The 21,632-nt window shown below is 44.4% G+C and overlaps 1 protein-coding gene across 5 annotated transcripts in view; it reads right to left on the bottom strand.

Annotated features, from left to right (window-relative positions):
* SERINC4 (serine incorporator 4) overlaps nucleotides 1-21,632 on the bottom strand; it is a 63,345-nt gene that overhangs the window by 22,190 nt on the left and 19,523 nt on the right. For all 5 annotated transcript variants that reach the window (XM_075858111.1, XM_075858115.1, XM_075858110.1 and 2 more), the window contains 3 exons: nucleotides 20,277-20,403; nucleotides 7,372-7,444; nucleotides 6,987-7,032 (listed from right to left, as the gene is read on the bottom strand). In XM_075858111.1, the coding sequence (XP_075714226.1) occupies nucleotides 6,987-7,032; nucleotides 7,372-7,444; nucleotides 20,277-20,403 (246 nt within the window). The remainder of the gene's footprint in view (nucleotides 1-6,986; nucleotides 7,033-7,371; nucleotides 7,445-20,276; nucleotides 20,404-21,632) is intronic.

A 21,632-nucleotide genomic window follows, 5' to 3' on the forward strand; every position in this document is an offset into this window, starting at 1 on the left:
CACTTAAATCCAATGTGCATAATAATTTGGAACACTGTGTATACTTTGATCCACACATTACAGAATGGGTGTAAGGATAGGCTTCCCTTCATGTGAGAATGACTTTTCAAACCACTGACAAACGTCAAGGATCTGAAGGACATTTCCATCAGGACGATCCACCGCCGGGTAAGTAGTGGTCATTATTGCCTTGTGACAGGTTTTGTGAAAGACATGCGCTAGGCAGCAATGCCGTCTGTAAATGAAAATGTCGCTAGGAGTGATATTTAGCGTTACCCGGCAATGTTTGCTTATTTGTTAAATAAACCCTTAGGCTGGGTTCACACGACCTATTTTCAGACGTAAACGAGGCGTATTATGTCTTGTTTTACGTCTGAAAATAAGGCTACAATACGTCTGCAAACATCTGCCCATTCATTTGAATGGGTTTGCCGACGTACTGTGCAGACAACCTGTCATTTACGAGTCGTCGTTTGACAGCTGTCAAACGACGACGCGTAAAAATACAGCCTCGTCAAAAGAAGTGCAGGTGTAAAGGATCTGCCAGGCACAGCTTCGGGGTTAACTCCCATAATTAATCAGTCAGCACCTGAATCTACATCCCTGAGACTGACTCCAGCTTCCACCACTCAGGCTGGCAGGCTTAGGAGTGGGAGAGCCTATCGCAACCTGGCCAGACTCAGCTAGCTCCCGCCCTCGGTCTATTTAAGCCTGCCCTTCCTGTCCCTCGGTGCTTGTGATTCTTTTCGTGTGGTTTCCTGGCCCAGCTACAGCGCCTTCTATTTTGATCCTGCTCCATACAGACCCTGGCTTACTGACTACTCTTCTGCTCTTCGTTTGGTACCTCGCACACTCCTGGCATGACTCGGCTCGTTCACCACTCTGGTTGCTCACGGTGTTGCCGTGGGCAACTGCCCCTTTCCCTTGCTTGTATTCCCTTGTATGTTTGTTGTGTTTGTCGTGCACTTACTGAGCGCAGGGACCGCCGCCCAGTTGTACCCCGTCGCCTAGGGCAGGTCGTTGCAAGTAGGCAGGGACAGAGTGGCGGGTAGACTAGGGCTCACTTGTCCGTTTCCCTACCCCCCGTCATAACATAATCACAAGCCCATACCTAGTCTACCCTGGTCCCTGACACCACTATGGACCCCCGTGAGACCCTGGCTCAGCAAATGCAGGGTCTCTCCCTACAGGTCCAGGCCCTGGCTCAGAGGGTCAACCAGCCTGATGCTACCTTGGTAGTTCCCCTCACCTCACCTCTTGAACCCCACCTCAAGTTGCCCGACCGGTTCTCAGGGGACCGGAGGGCTTTTCTCTCCTTTCGGGAGAGTTGTAGGCTTTACTTTCGTTTAAAGCCTCATTCCTCAGGTTCTGAGAGCCAGCGGGTGGGTATAATTATGTCCCGGCTCCAGGAAGGGCCCCAAGAGTGGGCCTTCTCCTTGGCTCCTGACGCCCCTGAACTTTCCTCCGTTGATTGTTTCTTTTCTGCTCTCGGACTTATTTATGACGAGACTGACAGGACTGCCTTTGCCGAGAGTCAGCTGGTGACCTTACATCAGGGTAAGAGACCTGTTGAGGAGTATTGTTCTGACTTTAGGAAGTGGTGCGTAGCTTCTCGGTGGAATGACCCTGCCTTAAGGTGCCAGTTTAGGTTGGGTCTGTCGAATGCCCTGAAAGACCTGCTAGTTAGCTATCCCTCTTCTGACTCCCTAGACCAGGTTATGGCTTTAGCGGTACGACTTGACCGACGTCTCAGGGAACGACAACGTGAACGTTTATGTGTTTTCTCCTCCGACTCCCCCATGATGCCTCCCGAAGTTCCGTTGCTTCGTTCCTCCCCAAAAGACTCAGAGATACCTATGCAACTCGGGGCCTCCGTGTCCCCCCAACAACGTAGAGAATTCCGCAGGAAAAATGGTCTCTGCTTCTACTGTGGGGATGACAAGCATCAAGTGAACAACTGTCCTAAGCGTAAGGGTATGTTCACACGGCCAAATTTCAGACGTATACGAGGCGTATTATGCCTCGTTTTACGTCTGAAAATACGGCTCCAATACGTCGGCAAACATCTGCCCATTCATTTGAATGGGTTTGCCGACGTACTGTGCAGACGACCTGTTATTTACGCATCGTCGTTTGACAGCTGTCAAACGACGACGCGTAAAAATACAGCCTCGTCAAAAGAAGTGCAGGACACTTCTTTGGACGTTTTTGGAGCTGTTTTCTCATAGACTCCAATGAAAACAGCTCCAAAAACGGACGTAAAAAACGCCACGAAAACGGCGCGAAAAACGCCGCGAAAAATGCGAGTTGGTAAAAAAACGTCTGAAAAGCAGGGTCTGTTTTCCCTTGAAAACAGCTCTGGATTTTCAGACGTTTTTGTTGACTACGTGTGAACATACCCTAAGAATGCAGCCAGAGAACTTCCGCGCCTAAGTGATCATCGGGGAGGTCACTTGGGCGCACAGGTATTTCCCGTAAATAGGAAACGTACTAAGATCTTGCTTCCCTTTCAGGTCTCTTTTGGTGGTAGGTCTGCTACCGGCAGTGCCTTCGTGGATTCAGGGTCCTCTACTAATATCATGTCTGTGGAATTTGCTATGTCTCTTGCTATGCCTCTGATTGATTTGCCTAAACCTGTCCCGGTAGTGGGTATCGACTCCACTCCTCTTGCTAATGGTTATTTTACACAGCATACCCCTGTTTTTGAACTCCTTGTTGGCTCCATGCATTTGGAGCAGTGCTCTGTACTGTTGATGCAGGGATTATCGTACGATTTGGTTCTAGGCCTTCCCTGGTTGCAGTTGCATAATCCCACGTTTGACTGGAATACTGGGGAGCTAACCAAATGGGGTAATGAATGTTTTACATCATGTTTTTCTGTTAATTCTATTTCTCCCCCTGAGGAGGCGAACACGCTACCCGAGTTTGTTCAGGATTTCGCTGATGTTTTCTCTAAGGAGCCCTCCGAAGTGTTACCTCCTCATAGAGAATACGATTGCGCTATCGAATTGGTACCAGGAGCTAAGCTTCCTAAGGGTAGGATATTTAATCTTTCTTGTCCCGAACGTGAAGCCATGAGAGAGTATATCCAGGAATGCCTGGCCAAGGGTTACATTCGTCCCTCTACTTCTCCGGTAGGTGCTGGCTTCTTCTTCGTAGGGAAGAAGGATGGTGGTCTTAGGCCATGCATTGACTACCGTAGCCTGAATAAGGTCACGGTAAGGAACCAGTATCCCCTTCCTTTGATTCCTGATCTCTTCAATCAGGTTCAGGGGGCCCAATGGTTCTCTAAGTTGGATCTACGGGAGGCGTATAACCTTATCCGCATCAAAGAGGGGGATGAGTGGAAGACTGCGTTTAACACGCCCGAAGGCCATTTTGAAAACCTCGTCATGCGCTTTGGGTTGTGTAATGCCCCTGCGGTCTTCCAGAATTTCATAAATTAGATTTTGAGAAATTACCTGGGGATATTTCTTGTAGTGTACCTTGATGACATACTGGTGTTTTCCAAGGACTGGTCCTCCCACATTGAGCATGTCAGGAAGGTGCTCCAGGTCCTTCGGGAAAACAAACTGTTTGCCAAAACCGAAAAAATGTGTGTTTGGGGTACAGGAAATACAATTTTTGGGTCAAATCCTCACTCCTCATGAATTCCGCATGGACCCCGCCAAGGTTCAGGCGGTGGCGGAATGGGTCCAACCTGCCTCCCTGAAGGCGTTACAGTGTTTTTTGGGGTTCGCTAATTATTACAGGAGATTTATTGCTAACTTCTCGGTCATCGCTAAGCCTCTTACGGACCTCACTCGCAAAGGAGCTGATCTCCTCCACTGGCCTCCTGAGGCTGTCCAGGCTTTTGAGGTCCTTAAGAGGTGCTTTATCTCGGCCCCGGTGCTGGTTCAGCCCAACCAAATGGAGCCATTTATCGTGGAAGTTGACGCATCTGAGGTGGGAGTGGGGGCTGTCTTGTCCCAGGGTACCAGGTCCCTCACCCATCTCCGCCCCTGTGCCTACTTCTCCAGGAAGTTTTCGCCAACTGAGAGTAACTATGATATTGGTAACCGCGAACTCTTAGCCATTAAATGGGCATTTGAAGAGTGGCGCCACTTCCTGGAGGGGGCTAGGCACCAGGTAACGGTCCTTACCGACGACAAGAATCTGGTTTTCCTAGAATCTGCCCGGAGGCTAAACCCGAGACAAGCTCGATGGGCGTTATTTTTTACCAGATTCAATTTTTTGGTTACCTATAGGGCTGGGTCTAAAAATATTAAGGCTGATGCACTGTCGCGTAGCTTCATGGCCAGCCCTCCTTCGGAGGAAGATCCTGCTTGTATTTTGCCTCCAGGTATAATCATTTCCTTGATCGATTCTGATTTAGTCTCTGAAATTGCTGCTGATCAAGGTTCAGCTCCCGGGAACCTTCCTGAGAACAAGCTGTTTGTTCCCCTGCAATTCCGGCTAAGGGTACTTAGTTAAAATCATGACTCTGCACTATCTGGTCATCCAGGCATCCTGGGTACCAAACACCTCATTACTAGAAACTATTGGTGGCCTGGGTTGCCTAAAGACGTTAAGGCCTACGTCGCCGCTTGTGAGGTTTGTGCTAGGTCCAAGACTCCCAGGTCCCGACCAGCGGGCTTACTGCGTTCGTTGCCCATTCCCCAGAGACCTTGGACACATATCTCCATGGATTTTATCACCGATTTGCCTCCATCCCAAGGCAAGTCGGTGGTGTGGGTGGTAGTAGACCGCTTCAGTAAGATGTGCCACTTTGTGCCCCTCAAGAAACTACCCAACGCCAAGACGTTGGCTACCTTGTTTGTCAAACACATCCTGCGTCTCCATGGGGTCCCTGTCAATATTGTTTCGGACAGAGGGGTACAATTTGTTTCATTGTTTTGGAGAGCCTTCTGTATGAAGTTGGAGATTGATCTGTCCTTCTCCTCTGCCTTCCATCCTGAAACCAATGGCCAAACTGAGAGGACTAATCAATCTCTAGAACAATATTTAAGGTGTTTTGTCTCGGACTGTCAATATGATTGGGTCTCATTCATTCCCCTCGCCGAATTTTCCCTTAATAACCGGGTCAGTAACTCGTCAGGGGTCTCCCCCTTTTTCTGTAATTTTGGGTTTAATCCACGGTTCTCCTCCGTTTCACCTGGTAGTTCCAACAATCCCGAGGTAGAGGTCGTTCATCGGGAACTGTGCACAGTCTGGGCCCAGGTTCAGAAGAACCTAGAGGCGTCCCAGAGCGTACAAAAAACTCAGGCTGATAGAAAACGTTCTGCTAACCCCCTGTTTATCGTCGGGGATCTGGTGTGGTTGTCGTCTAGGAACTTGCGTCTCAAGGTTCCGTCCAAGAAGTTTGCTCCCCGGTTTATTGGGCCATATAAGGTCATTGAGGTCCTCAATCCTGTCTCCTTCCGGCTGGAGTTACCCCCGTCTTTTCGTATACACGACGTGTTTCATGCCTCCCTCCTTAAACGCTGCTCCCCGTCCTTGGCTCCCTCGAGGAGACCTCCTGTTCCCGTCCTCACCCCTGAGGGGGTGGAATTCGAGGTGGCCAAGATTGTGGACAGCAAGATGGTCCAAGGCTCCCTCCAGTACCTGGTCCATTGGAGAGGATACGGGCCCGAGGAGAGGACTTGGGTACCCGCCCGGGATGTTCACGCTGGGGTATTGGTCAGGAGGTTCCACCTGCGTTTCCCCAGTAAGCCAGGTCCACTTAGAAAGGGTCCGGTGGCCCCTCATAAAAGGGGGGGTACTGTAAAGGATCTGCCAGGCACAGCTTCGGGGTTAACTCCCATAATTAATCAGTCAGCACCTGAATCTACATCCCTGAGACTGACTCCAGCTTCCACCACTCAGGCTGGCAGGCTTAGGAGTGGGAGAGCCTATCGCAACCTGGCCAGACTCAGCTAGCTCCCGCCGTCGGTCTATTTAAGCCTGCCCTTCCTGTCCCTCGGTGCTTGTGATTCTTTTCGTGTGGTTTCCTGGCCCAGCTACAGCTCCTTCTATTTTGATCCTGCTCCATACAGACCCTGGCTTACTGACTCTTCGTTTGGTACCTCACACACTCCTGGCTTGACTCGGCTCGTTCACCACTCTGGTTGCTCACGGTGTTGCCGTGGGCAACTGCCCCTTTCCCTTGCTTGTATTCCCTTGTATGTTTGTCGTGTTTGTCGTGCACTTACTGAGCGCAGGGACCGCCGCCCAGTTGTACCCCGTCGCCTAGGGCGGGTCGTTGCAAGTAGGCAGGGACAGAGTGGCGGGTAGACTAGGGCTCACTTGTCCGTTTCCCTACCCCCCGTCATTACAGCAGGACACTTCTTTCAGACGTAATTTGAGCCATTCTTCATTGAACTCAATGAAGCACAGCTCAAAATTTACGGCTGTCAGAGAAGCCTCGCAAAATGCGAGGAGGAGCATTTACGTCTGAAACGAGGCAGCTGTTTTCTCCTGAAAACAGTCTGTCTTTTCAAACGTAAAAGCCTGCTACCGTGGGCACATACCCTTAATTGCCCACTCAGAAAATTCTTAGCCAACTATTGTCAAAAGTAAGGAAGGTAGTGCTATCATCCAACAGCTAAAACCTTTTCATTTTTATTCCAATCGAACACATAAGACTTTTATGATACTTTCACATGTGCGTTTAATTTACCGTAACAGTGAGATGTGCTATTGTGATCAATGAGTTTTTTAAACATCCCGTTCACACAATGCGGTTAAAAACGCATTTTGTTTATTTTTGCACCGCATCATTTGTCACAGTTGTGCTGCTATTGTGTCAGTTTTTCTCCATTTACTTCAGTGGGAATAATACTACTGGAGGTCCGGGTGTTGCGGCCATGATACAGATGCTAAAATGCGCCAGTATTTTGGCTGTCTGAAAGGAAACTTCTGAAAGCGGCAGCAGAAGGACATATTATATATGTGAGTGCATTATTTGATCTAAGCAGACATTGAAAAAGAACATAAATTTTCATCACCTCTTTCCTCGTCCTCTTCTGGACAGCAGAAACAGCAGGACGCTTTCTACAAATAAGATGGATAAAATAAAACAGTACAGTAGATCCATAGATTAATATGACCTGCATTACAATTGTATTTGCTACACGCTATAATCTTCCACATTACAGGCAGTGTATCCCATCTCAGTGCCCTGTGTATCACTGTTCTCTTCCTGCTCAATTTACCACAATAATTCTTCAATTGGATATGCTGATCTGAACTAGCAATGAACCTCTGAAAATCCAGAACTCACAGAATGATTACCCACCAGGAAGGAAATGTGAGAAAATGACTCAATTCTTAGCAAAAACAGGTTACATAGTTTCTGAATGGGCCAAAAAGTGCAGAATAATAGATACTAACCTGGAACTCATATGTGTAGACCTTAACCATCCACATTGGACCAAACATCTCAGCTAAGTAAGAGGCTTCATTGCTGTAAACATATGAAAATATATGCAACATTAATAGTCAGTACATTGGCATGCATTGTATCCCGCAGGTTTTCTGTAACATATTAGCCCCTTGAAGACACAGACAATTTTTTTTTTTCCATCACCGCATTACAACTTTTTTATTGATCTGTCTACGTAGCTGTATGGGGGCTTATTTTTTTGAAGGATAAGATGTAGTTTTTAATGGTACCATTTAATATACCATATAATGTCATGGGAAATGAAAAAAACAGTCCTTTGTGGGGTTGAGTGGAAAAAAACACCATCGATTCCTTCATTGTTTTTCAGGTGTCTTTATTACGGCGTTCACTGTGCCAGAAAAACATCATGTTAATACGAAATGCGGGTCAATACGAAAACAGCGATACCAAATTAATATATATTTTTTTTATGATGTACTAAAAAAAAATTTGTTATAACATTTTTTTTCGTGTAGCTATATTCTGACAGCCATACATTTTTCATTTTTCTGGCGATGGGGCAGTGTGAGGGCTTCATTTTTGCGGGGCAAGCTGGAGTTTTATTTGGCACCATTTTGTTGTATATACAACTTTATGTTCACTTTCTAATACATTTTTGGAGGAAGCAATTCTTGCATTGTGCATTTTTATTTTTCTACAGTGTTCCACCATAAGGTTAAATAACGTAATGTTTTAATAGTTTGGGCTTTTACAGACGCGGTGATACCAATTATGTTTACTTTTCTTATTGCTTACATAATTTTTTGTAAAAATTTTTATTAAACAGTTTTCTACTTCGTTTTACACACACTAACTGCAGTCGCACCCGGGCGCTTCTTCACTTAGTGGCCATCACTACCGCTGTAGCAGCCTTAGCGGCTGCTAGCGGTGACACCGGGCATGAGGGTGGTGGCGCCGATAGCAGCTGCTGTGGCCTCTATAGCGGTAGCGACGGCACTATAGCAGAGTAGGGAGATATCCCCCTGCTCTGCTGTCTACTAGCGCCACTGTAGCTCCCTTCAGTTACAGCGGCGCTAGTAGACAGCAGAGCAGGGAGATACCTCCCTTGCTCTGCTATAGTGCCCCCCTGTAGATATCAAACCCCCCCCTTCCAGGATAGCGCCACCATAGCTCCCTGAAGGAGCGGAATCCCCATGTGGCCGGGGATTCCGGTCCTGGAGCGCTGCTTGATGCCTCTGTCCTTATATGGACAGTGACATCAGGGAAAACTCCTGAAGCGGAATCCCCGGTCACAGCATTGCAGAGTCTATGATCGGGGATTCCACTCCAGGAGAAGCCAATGACGTCATGGACACAGACGTCAGGAGCTTCTCCTGGAGTGGAACCGACGGTCATAGCGTCTGAAAACGCTGTGACCGGGAATTCCGCTTCAGGAGTTTTCCCTGATGTCACTGTCCATATATGGACAGAGTCATCAAGCAGTGCTCCAGGAGCGGAATCCCCGGCCACACGGGGATTCCACTCCTTCAGGGAGCTACAGTGGCGCTATCTATACTGGAAGGGTGGGTTGCTATCTACAGGGGGCACTATAGCAGAGCAGGTAGGTATCTCCCTGCTCTGCTGTCTACTAGCGCCACAGTAGCTCCCTGAAGATGCGGAATCCCCGTGTGGCCGGGGATTCCGCTCCTGGAGCGCTGCTTGATGTTTCTGTCCATATATGGACAGTGACATCAGGGGAAACTCCTGAAGCGGAATCCCCGGTCACAGCATTGCAGACTCTATGACCAGGGATTCCACTCCAGGAGAAGCCAATGACGTCATGGACATAGACGACAAGAGCTTCTCCTGGAGTGGAATCGACGGTCATAGCGTCTGCAACGCTGTGGACGGGGATTCCGCCTCAGGAGTTTTCCCTGATGTCACTGTCCATATATGGACAGAGGCATCAAGCAGCGCTCCAGGACCGGAATCCCCGGCCACACAGGGATTCCGCTCCTTCAGGGAGCTACGGTGGCGCTATCTTTACTGGAAGGAGGGGGGGTTGCTATCTACAGGGGGGCTGTGGGCTGTGTGGCACTACATACAAAGGACAACTGTGCAGGAGCACACAAAATACCCAGCTTTCCTGGGTATCAAAAAAAAAGTGTGGCAATAAACTAAGATATAACTTTTATTTAATCTAGCTAAAAGGATTAATCCTTTACTCAGACTAAATAAAAGTTATAACTTAGTTTATTTCCACACATTTATTTGATAGCTGGGAAAGCTGGGTATTCTGTGTGCTCCTGCACAGTTGTCCTTTTTTGAATGTCTATTGCCCGCCAGCTATCAGTCATTTCGTAGTCCTTGCACTACCTACAAGGGGGCTGTGGGCAGTGTGGCACTACCTACCAAGGGGCTGTGGGCTGTGTGGCACTACCAACCAGGGGGTTGTGGGCTGTGTGGCACTACCAACCAGTGGGCTGTGTGGCACTACCTACTAGGGGGCTGTGTGGCACTACCTACTAGGGTGCTGTGTAGCACTACCTACCAGGGGGCTGTGTGGCACTACCTACCAGGGGGCTATGGGCTGTGTGGCACTACCAACCAGTGGGCTGTGTGGCACTACCAACCAGGGAGATGTGGGCTGTGTGGCACTACCAACCAGGGGGCTGTGGGGCACTACCAACCAGGGGGCTGTGGGCACTACCAACCGGGGGGCTGCGAGGCACTCCCTACCAGGGGCTGTGGGCTGTGTGGCACTCCCTACCAGGGGTCTTTGCGACACTTCCTACCAGGGGGCTGTGCGGCACTCCCTACAGGGGGCTGTGCGGCACTCCCTACAGGGGGCTGTGTGGCACACTCTACAGGTGGCTGTGTGACGCTATCTACAAGGGGGCTGTGTGGCGCTATCTACAAGGGGGCTGTGTGGCGCTATCTACAAGGGGGCTGTGTGGCGCTATCTACAAGGGGGCTGTGTGGCGCTATCTACAAGGGGGCTGTGTGGCGCTACCTACAACGGGGCTGTGTGGCGCTACCTACAAGGGGGCTGTGTGGCGCTACCTACAAGGGGGCTGTCTGGCGCTACCCACAAGGGGGCTGTGTGGTGCTACCTACAAGGGGCTGTGTGGTGCTACCCACAAGGGGGCTGTGTGGTGCTACCCACAAGGGGCTGTGTGGCGCTACCTACAAGGGGGCTGTCTGGCGCTACCCACAAGGGGCTGTGTGGCGCTACCTACAGGGGGAATCTGTGAGTGGGGGTCTGATGGTCATTTTACTGAGTGGTGAGCTGATGGTCATTTTGCTGTGAGTGGGGGGCTGATGGTCATTTTACTGTGAGTGGGGGGTTGATGGTCATTTTTCTGTGAGTGGGGGGCTGATGGTCTTCAAGTGGTTTCCACCTCTGACCTCCAATTATAATTAATAGGAGGCAGAAGATACCTGCAGTGCTCGTTTGGAGCTTTTTTTCCTGCGTCTTTTGCATTCGCTTCAACGGCTTAAGAAAAAACACAAAAAAAAGGTCACACAACGCTGTTAGTTGCTGAAGGAATTTTGAGGCAGATTTTTTTTTGCCTTACAAAAAACGTGTGTGAACATTCCCTATAAGTGGAGTGCTTGTTCTTAGCCGTTTTCTGTCTTTCTCAAAACAATTTTTGGTAGGGGGGCCCTGAGGAAATTTTGTTTTTCCAGTGCTGCCTCGAGTCCGAAAAGGTTGGGAAACTCTGTACTAGGGTCCCGTCATGGAGCAGCTCAGTTCGTCATGGGAACGGGGCCTAGGTGAGTACAATTTTTGTTTTTGTTTGGGGGCACTGTCTACAAGGGGGAGGTGCGGGAACTGTATGGCACGATCTACAAGGGGGAGGTGGGGGACTGTATGGCACTGTCTACAAGGGGGAGGTGTGGGGGGCTGTATGGCACGATCTACAAAAAGGAGATGGGGGATTATGGCACTGTCTATATGGCAAAATCTACAGGGGGGCATTATACTGTGTCGGGGCCACTAAGCGGACATTATACTGTGTAGGGGTACTACAAGGCGCATAATACTGTGGGCACAATTAGAGGACAAAATACTGTGTCCTTGAAGGGGTTGTAATATATTATATTATTAAATATTATTATTATACTGTATGGGGGCACTAAAGGGGCATTATAAATTTTTTTATGGGGCATTTTTTTTTAATGATGGGGTGGGGCGGCGAAAGATCATTTCGCACAGGGCACCATCTATACTAGGGCCGGCCCTGACTATGATTCCCTGTAACAGTGTAAAAGCACTCACATCAAAGTACCCTATAAAATAATAACCCAGCAATTCAGCAACTGCTCTACATAAAGTTGGCAGCAAAATTATTACATGTAAAGGGTGACAATGATATTTAGCTGTGGTTTAGCGTTCGAGTATTTATTTTTGAGGCTATGGCTCGAAAAGAAAACCTCCCAGCCTTCATTCACAAACAAAAATCTCCATTTCCCCTCTCACATTTGTAAATCAGAAAAATACATATTTTTTTCACGTCAGCCAAGTGACTTTCCTAATCTTCCAAGTTTCTGCTTTCCGTCAACCAGATTGCAGGGTATCGGCTGAGGTTGGGAAGCAGTCGCCAGCAGAAGACAGAAAGGCTTATGAGGAATCGTGTGAGGTCAGCTTTATTGACTGTAGAAGTTTATTGATGCTCAATAAAATAGCCAATTCCCTGTTCTGTTTCTAAAACGAAGATCGTTTTCTGTACTGAATCACATAGCATCCTCATTGTGCTGCTAACCCTTTGTGTATACCTGTAAACAGTAAGTATGTGCACCTGATGTCATTTTTTTATATATACACAATGCCACTTTGTATTATCCTAACAGGGTAGAGAATACCAATAACCACCAATATTCAATGTCGATGTCCAATATCATGAAAAATAACAATACTCATTTGATCAATTTGGATTTCACAATTCCTTGCTGGATTTCCAGTAGTTTTCAGAGAATGGAAATTGCTGTGTAAGCCTGTATTGCAAAATCCCACAAATTGTTTTATTATATTCACAAAATTATTTGCTAGAAAATCATAAAACACTTAATTGTAAGAGGAAATTCATTGAAACTTTAAGGAGAAACAGTGATATCCATCATGATACTCATTGTATAGTGCATTGGCATCTGATATTAGGGGTGTTGGTGGGTCCCCTCTGGTGGAGACATTTATGCTATAAAGCCGGCCATACACATTACATAAAAGTTGTCAGAACCCACTTATTTCAAGTATCGGCCGACTATCAAATGTCTAAGGGGGCCTCTTAACTCTCTCCGATGGCAGATACTGGAGGAAAGAAGGATTAGGAATTTTGGATTTGAAAAGGTTTTTGAAGCGGCATATTCCCCTCTCCCTTTTTAACCCCTTAATGACCGCCGATTAGCCTTTTCACGGCGGTCATTAATGGGCTTTATTCTACAGCGCCACCATTTCACGGCGCTGCATTAGAATAAAGTAAACAGAGCAGGGAGCCGTCAAATCTCCCTGATCTCAGCTGCCAGAGGCAGCTGAGGGCTGGGGGCGTCCCTGCTCTGCCGGGTGAGATCGATATAAGTATCGATCTCACCCGTTTTACCCTTCAGATGCGGTGCTCAATAGCGTGCACCGCATCTGAGCGGTTTTGGAGAGAGGGAGGGAGCTCCCTCTCATCCCACTGACACCCGGCGATAAGATCGCCGAGTGTCTGTGTCTCCGATGGCAGCCGGGGGCCTAATAAAGGCCCCCAGGTCTGCCTGTAATGAATGCCTGCTAGGCTATGCCGGAGGCATGACCTAGCAGATGCCTGTCCGTTTTAAACGGACAGGCAGTAATACACTGCAATACAAAAGTATTGCAGTGTATTATAAAAGCGATCGTATAATCGCATAGTGAAGTCCCCTAGTGGGAGTGGTAAAAAAAAAAAGTTGTATAAAGTTAATTAAAAAAAATGTGAAAAAAAAAATAAAAAAACCACTTTTTCCCCTTACAAAATGCTTTACTATTAAAAAAACACAATAAAGCAAAAACGTTACACATATTTGGTATTTCCGCGTCCGTAACGACCCCGACTATAAAGCTGTTACATTATTTAACCCGCACGGTGAACGCTGTAAAAAAAAAAATCAAAAACAATGGAAAAATTGCTGTTTTCTGTTAATCCTGACTTAAAAAAATGTGATAAAATGTGATCAAAAAGTCGCATCTACTTTCAAATGGTACCAATAAAAACTACAAGTCTTCCCGCAAAAAAAAAAGCCCTCATACAACTGCATCAGCGGAACAATAAAATAGTTATAACTCTTCAAATATGGAGACGCAAGAACAAATAATTTTGAAAAAAAAGTGTTTTTACTGTGTAAGTAGTAAAACATACAAAATCTATACAAATTTGGTATCTTTGCAATCGTAACAACCCGCTGAATAAAGTTATTGTGTTATTTATACCACACGGTAAACAACGTAGATTTAGGGCGCAAAAAAAGAGTGGCGAAATTTCAGGTTTTCTTCTATCCCCCCCCCAAAAAAAAGTTATTAAAAGTTAATGAATAAATTATATGTACCCCAAAATGGTGCTATTAAAACTTACAACTTGTCCCGCAAAAAACAAGACCTTATACAGCTATGTCGACTCAAAAATAAAAAAGTTATAGCTCTTCGAATGTGACAATGGAAAAACGTAAAAAATGGCTTGGTCATTAGGGCCCAGAATGCAAGCAGGGGGAAGGGGTTAAAAAAAAGCATGTTTGTGTTGAAGTCGGGAGAAGTAGCTGTTTCGCCCACAGCTATTTCAATGTATGGCCAGCTTAAGGAATATTTTGTGAATTTTTGAACTACCCTACCCTGGGACTTATATTTTTTAGTTATATTCGTAGCATAAGATACTTTCACCCACACATTTATATATGTTTATCTATGTCTGTGAAATTATGTTTTACAATGCTAATGGCTGCGTGACGCGATCTCCCAGCACAGCAATACCAGCACGGACTGGAGACATATAGGATAAAGCAATCTATTCTCCAATCTGACTTCTGTCCAAGGACATGCATGGACATCTCCCTTAGATACCAGGTAAAAACAATATTAGTTTTACTTCATGTGAAACATCTCTTTATGATTACCAGTTATTAAAATGTATATAGTAGAAGCCTGTAGGCTGGTTTCGCGCACAGCATGTTGCTGCGTATTTTATAGCGGTTTTATGGTGCGTGTTTTTGTGCAGTCAGATGTTTTAAAGTCTATAATAAACCGTAAAAAGCACTAAATACACTGTGTTTTTGTTTGTGGCATCTTTGTTTCATTTTTGTGGTCAGTTGCGTTTTTTTCCAAACGCAGTTTTTCCTGGAATTTTTTCCCATAGGCTTTATTATAGGACTTTATAAACACCATTAAAAAAAAAGCACGTACAGAATGACACTAAATGAAAAACATGCATTTTTTCATGCAATGCTAGAGAAAAAACTGTGTGAAGAAAGATTTCAAGTGAAACACACAGCTAGCCCAAGATACATATCAGAGCTATGACTATAAAACCCTCCCACAATGTGCTGCTTGGCAGTGTAAACAATGTGGGCAACACGGCAGTAGCTCGTGCAGCAGTGTTTTTTTTGGTTTTCATGTTTTACTATCATACTCCCCACAAAACTATAGACCAAGCTCTTATGTAGCAGTAAGGGACCCGTCCTCCACCCTTATTTGCAATGAGAGATTTTAAGCATTGTACTTATTTTATTGGGAACAGCCAGCTTTTTATGGGTGAATCTTCACCCTTGTTAACAACAGCGGCAGTAAAAGGGTTGACTGCATAATAATACAACATAGTTAGAAGTATTTACAGTGCCAGAGTTAGCAAATGTCCATGAGCAGGCGTGCGCTGGAGGACAGATATCCAGAGGGCAGCTGCTGCTGGCCTCGGCTTCTGAACTGCTAATATTGTTGGCTTAATTAGAAAAAATATTTAGCATGCCAGGAGAAGCAGTAATTCCCACTGGTTCTCTGGTTGCTCTCTGTTCATAACCTTTCCACATTTCCACTTGGATCACAGTTAAGTATAGCAAGCCCCATTATTTATAACAGCTGGCAAAGACTGCTGCCCCTTTTAAAATAACTCTTAATATTTTTATGTTTTCGCCAATCGTGGGCATCATTTTATTCCATATGGTTCCTCCTTCTCATCCCCTGCAGCATCTTAATCACTGTTATCTAATGAAGAAAAAAAATTCAGTGGGGGTCAACCAACAGATCCCAGTGTTACTACTAGTCCTGAATAACAAGTCACCCACATTGTAAGAAAATATTTACTTGCGTTATATCAGGATGAGGACTTAATAAAGGCTGTAAATTTTCTTCACAATGAGCAATAACTATTGCCAATTGTTTATCCCCTAGTACCTTTCATGCAGCATATGCTAAACCCACATGGCTAAAGGGGTAGCACATTTTGGAGAATTTCGTTTTTGTTAGAAGGGTCCAATGACAATAAGCTAATCACAGGGTTTCCCGCTGCCAGACCCTCAGTGATCAACTGTAATCTCTGCAGTAACCTGATAGCAAGTGTTCAATTTCCCTGAAGCGCCACCACAGAGGAAATCAAGTATTTCACAGTTCCCATTGAAATTAAAAGACTATCCATGCAATGATGGATGTGATGGGTCCTCCAGAGCTAGAGGCACTCTTTGTTGCAGCTCTCCCCTCTTGATAATGAGGGCCTGATAGAGGGATCGCCATCTATTAATTCAAAATAATATAATAGAAGATGTTTTTTCTAAGCCAACCCCTTTAAAGGGAATCTGTCTTCATTTTAGAGTGTTACTAAAACAGAGTAAAAAGGACACGGCGCCACATCGTGCAATTCAATTTGTAATATGCAGGAGCAAAAATGATGATAATTGCTCACCTTGTGGTTGCAAAATACTGGTGGGTATATGCAATACGGTGGAAAGCTGCTGCTAATCCCAAATGCAAACACCCGGAGGAGTTGCCAAAGTAGTGCTTAGTAGGAATAAAAACGGGATTAAAAGGCGCTGCTTGGATATATTTAAATATGAAAATAATTTATTGAGTAGTCATAGTACAGATGCTACGCGTTTCAACACCGGACTGGCGTCTTCATCAGGCAAGTAAAACCAAAACCAACTTTTACTTGCCTGATGAAGAAGCCAGTCCGGCGTTGAAACGCGTAGCATCTGTACTATGACTACTCAATAAATTATTTTCATATTTAAATATATCCAAGCAGCGCCTTTTAATCCCGTTTTTATTCCTACTAAGCACTTCATTTTAGAGTGAGCATCTGTTATGTATCACATTTCCCATTCGCAGCAACCACTCGTTGAGGTGATTTAGAAAGAGTGTCTCATAAATCTATGGTAGATCAAATCTGTGGCACTCTGCAAAATGGTCTGGGTGCTGTAGGTAGGGTTCCCACCCCATCAATATTGATAAGATAAAAGTCAAGCACTCCTCTGGTTAAATATGCAAAGAAAAATATTTAATTTTCGGATCAGGCAATATAATAGAGAAAATATATAATGTTTCGGCCACAATCCGGCCTTTGTCAAAACTCTATTGCCACTGGTCAATAGAAAAAGTTGCTGGAGCGCTATAGGAAAAGGTAGCTTGTACCATGGATCGCCTTTGTACGCATTTCTCCATGGTACAAGCTACCTATTTCCTATAGCGCTCCAGCAACTTTTTATATTTACGATTGTGGTCGAAACGTTACATATTTTCTCTATTACATTGCCCATCTAAAGGGAAGGTGTCACGAAAAAATTTTTTTTTATATGTTATTGCTTTTAGTATGTCATTAAAATACATTTTATTTATTTGTGTTTTTGTGTTGTACTTTTTTCTTTTTTCTTTCTTTTACTTCTCTATGGGGGCTGCCATTTTTTCTTTCATCTCTGTATGTGTCGATTAACAACACATACAGAGATGGAATACGGCACATACATCCCCATAGAGAATGCGAACGGGAGCCGTTCCATTCACTATAGCGTACGCCGTCTGTGTGGGAACGGCGCATGCGCCGCTCCCAAACAGACCAAAAGGAAGGTCTTCGGCAGAGCGACATCCGGCGCTATTTTCATGTGGACCGGAAGCCGCGGCCGGACAGTAAGATGACTACTTCCGGTTGCGACTCCCGGCTATATGTTCAGACTCAATGACTAGGAGCGGAGGCAGCGGAGGCAGCGGCGGCGGCAGCGACGGCAGGTAAGTTATGTTTGTGTATGTGATGCGTGTGTATGTTAGTGTTATACTGTCTGATTACCACTGTATCTAATCCTGCTACACTGTGCATTCGCTCAAAAAATGGCGTTACACAGTGTAGGAGGTTTGAACATTCAACCCCCTCCTTTCTCCTGGCACTAGCCAGGAGAAAGGAGGGGGGATTGTGTGAGGACACTAGAGCGAGTGTGTCTTCTCCAATTTTGCAGCATAAAGCAATGAGGTTGCTTTACCACATGCCAATGCTGCAATTTTGGGAATTGCTCCCTCTAGTGACCAGAACTTGGAAATGTTATAAATTAGAATCTAATTTATAATATTTCCTGACTTGTGAAAAAATAAAAAAAATTAGAACAATGTGTAATCATTTATATACTAATTGTTTAACTAAAAAAAAAAAAAAAAATTTCTAGCGACACATTCCCTTTAACCAGAGGAGTGCTTGAGTTTTATCTTATCATCATAGATGTGTGGTGACAGTCTACCCTGAAATTACTGTGGCTGCTGCAAGTGTAGATAATTTCCTTGTAAAACTTGTGGCTGGAAAAGAGGGTAAAAAATGTGATAAATCTGATTTTGTGTACATTGTGCCAGCTACAATACCTGGACTGCTCAACACATAAAATAAAAGCCGATTAGTGGCATCTAAATATTATTCTCTTTGTTGTTTAATGTAACATTTGTTTTTAACATATATCAAATACATTGATTATTATTGGATCTATAATTCATGTTGTTTTGTGACTTAAAGTTTTGCCCCAATAATATTATCACCCATCACACAGGATAGGTGATATCTGATCGGTGGCAGTCCAACCGCTGGAAACCCCACCAATCACAAGAGCAGGCTTACCTTGCCGTTCTTGGAAGCCACATATAAATGAAGCGGTACTGCGCATGCTTAGCCACCGCTCCATTCATTTCTATGGGGCTACTGAGTGCTATCTTCGGCAGCCCTATAGAAATGAATGGAGCGGTGATCGAGCAAGCGCAGTACCGCTCCACTCCTATGGGGCTCCCAGGAACGGCAAGGTAGGTCCATTCTAGTGATCGATGGGAGTTCAAGCGGTTGGACCCCCACTGATCAGATATTTCTGACCTTACCGGTGGATAGCTGATAAATATTGATTATGGGAAAACCCCTTTAAATATTACTCATCTGTTTATAATATTTACTATAACTAAGAATGCAAAGCTCGAAAAACATAAGCGTCTTTTGTCATATTGAATTTGCTATTACAATAAAAGTAATTTGAAAAGGACATTGCCTTGGTGTAATAGAGAATTCCTTATTATGGCAGGCGGCCTACCAATGCTCTATAAGCAGCAGTCGCACCGTTTGCTCTTTATAGTCCACTCTCTCATTAGAAGTACAGACCTGCTATAGCAAAGCTGGCCATACACATTAGGTTAAAGTCTGCTGAATGCGCTGATTTTGGCAGGATATGCCATCAATATAATCTGTAAGGGGGCGTATTTCAAAATGCCTGATGCTTTGTTCAAAGTCACTGCCACAGGTGCCTTAAGACCAATCCTAAGTTGATCCATTTGCAAAACCATAAAACAAAAAAGACAGAATAGAGAAAGAAAAAACTTTTTTCTGTATGGGAAAGATTTAGTTTGATATCACAGCCAACATGTCCTCCATTAAAACTATACCCATTGAGGAGGACAACTTGGCATGGGCATAAAGATGTGGGTCATGAGAGGTTCCTATTAGAAATTCATGAAGTAAAAATGAATGAGATGAAATGCTGACATTACTCTTGTATAACACTTGTGCTGTCTTGTTTGGAACATTAGAAAATTACTCATAGATATGTATGGAACGTGATTTAATAAATTATCTCCGAAATAATCTGCTTGCATCACGTCTGTTTTTAATCTTTACACATTACCACATGCTGAAAGATGTTTTTATGTACAGTAACAAGAGCAATTACATGAACTATTCCGCACATCTCATTTAACACAGAAAAATTCCACCCAAAAAAAACCTCAAGTCTTTGACACAAAGTGCATTGCTCCGGGGTCTCGGCAGGTAATGAGTATCTGGCCTTATGAACTGGCCAAAAGTGTCTTCTGAACTACTAACTCCTGTTATATCTATCTACTTACAGAGCACTATTAATATCGTCCACAGAACACGAGGCATATAAAAAATCTAACAAAGCCCCTCTAGCTCTTTACACATTATGCCTTTGTTTTCTACTATCTGCATTCCATCCTCTACTTCAAACATGTGCCCTCCATTCTAGGACCAGGACACAGCCATCTTCCAGAACTGCTTCATGGGTGAATCCTCCCTGCCCTATTCTCTCCCAGGCTCCTATCTTAATTATTGAATGTGACCACCACAGTTAGGTCTGTTAGGAAACGAGACTATGTGGTCACTGAGACAGGAAGTGATGTCATGTGAATGACAGATGCAAACAGAAGGACATCATTTGGAGAAAAAAGTGACATCACACAGGAAAATGATGGCAGTCTGTTACACGCCACTGAATTTAGGCTTTTATGCTGGAGCCAAGATAAATGTTGAGGATGGGGATTTATGTGTCATATTTCACCTCAAAACTAAGTTTTATTTCATTTTAATTGAATTATCTTTTTAAAAAAACTGTGTTTGTTTGTACTCATAGTTATAGATAGAATATGTAGTTAAAAATATATACATACCAGGCAAACAAGACGCACACATACATAATGCAGGCCCCGATAATAGCAATAGATGTATCTTCTGTCTGTAGTCCATCTCTGCTGGTGCTTGGGAAACACACTGTGTTATTCTGTCCCCTGAACTGAACTGTTGGAAAGAACCGAAAATATTGGTACATGCAAATGACAGGCAAGAGTACACTTTTCATACAAGAGCTTGCGCCACACATACTGTAATTTAATGTTTTTATGAATATGAAGAACAATAATGCTTCAATTTGTACAAAGGCTGGAAATTTAATATAAGAGTTGTAGTTCTATATCAGCCGCCAACCTGCAGTTTGGATGAACCTAGAGCAAAGATATATATATTTTTTTAATTAAATGAATGTGTTTGTGTTTTTAACCAACTTTCAAATCCACTTTTATTAAAAAAAATATTACATTTTTAAGATACAGCTTCATTGTATTCTGTATACATAGAATCTGTATCGTTCTCCCTCAGTCGATTCACCTGATATCGATCACATCTAAGGTCAAAACTTAGATGTGATCGATTTTAGCTGGATCCTGTGTGTTAGAGACACGCGGATCTGACGGAAATGGCTGAGACAGGATTATACAAATCATATGCATACAGGAGTCATAAAAGCTGCATATTAAAAAGTAAAAAAAAAAATGTTTTTATAAAAGTGAATTTGAAATTTAGTTACAAAACAAAAAAGATATTCATTTAAAAAAAAATCCTATCATAGCCTTTAAAGGTGTTTTCCCCACTATAAATAAAGATATCCCTTCACAGCATCACTTTCCTTTGAGTTGATGAACATGCCTGTACACCAGGGATGGACATACCATTGGTGCAACCTGTGCAGCTGAACAGGGGCCCAATAGGTAAGGGGCCCATTTTCACCTAATAGCAACCTTCTTCTGTCTGTTAAATTGCATGTAAATGCCTGAGATGCTGAATTTTATGGCAAACAATTACTTATGGATTGTTAGAGAGATGTAAGGGGGCGATCTATGATGAGATATTGGAGAGTAAGGGGCCCATATACTGTTCTTGCACGCAGGCCCTCATCTGTCTGTGTACACCACTGCTGTAGACATATATGAAGACTGCAGGTACATGACCACTAACTGCACCATGGAGAATGCCAAGAATAGCCAAACTCAACACAAGCTGGAAGTGCAAACACTGCACTCTCTCACTAATACAAGTTTGCAGCCGGAGATCACACTGTGCAGGGCGTTGGCAGACGGTAGGGTGATATCTACTCAACAAGGCATCATTTGGAGGCATACCTGTTTGGAAAAGTTTGTAACTTTGTATATGAGATCATCTGGGAAATTATTAAAATGGTGGGACAACTCTTT

The sequence above is a fragment of the Rhinoderma darwinii genome, chromosome 3 (assembly GCF_050947455.1).
Source record: "Rhinoderma darwinii isolate aRhiDar2 chromosome 3, aRhiDar2.hap1, whole genome shotgun sequence".
Classification (NCBI taxonomy): domain Eukaryota; kingdom Metazoa; phylum Chordata; class Amphibia; order Anura; family Rhinodermatidae; genus Rhinoderma; species Rhinoderma darwinii.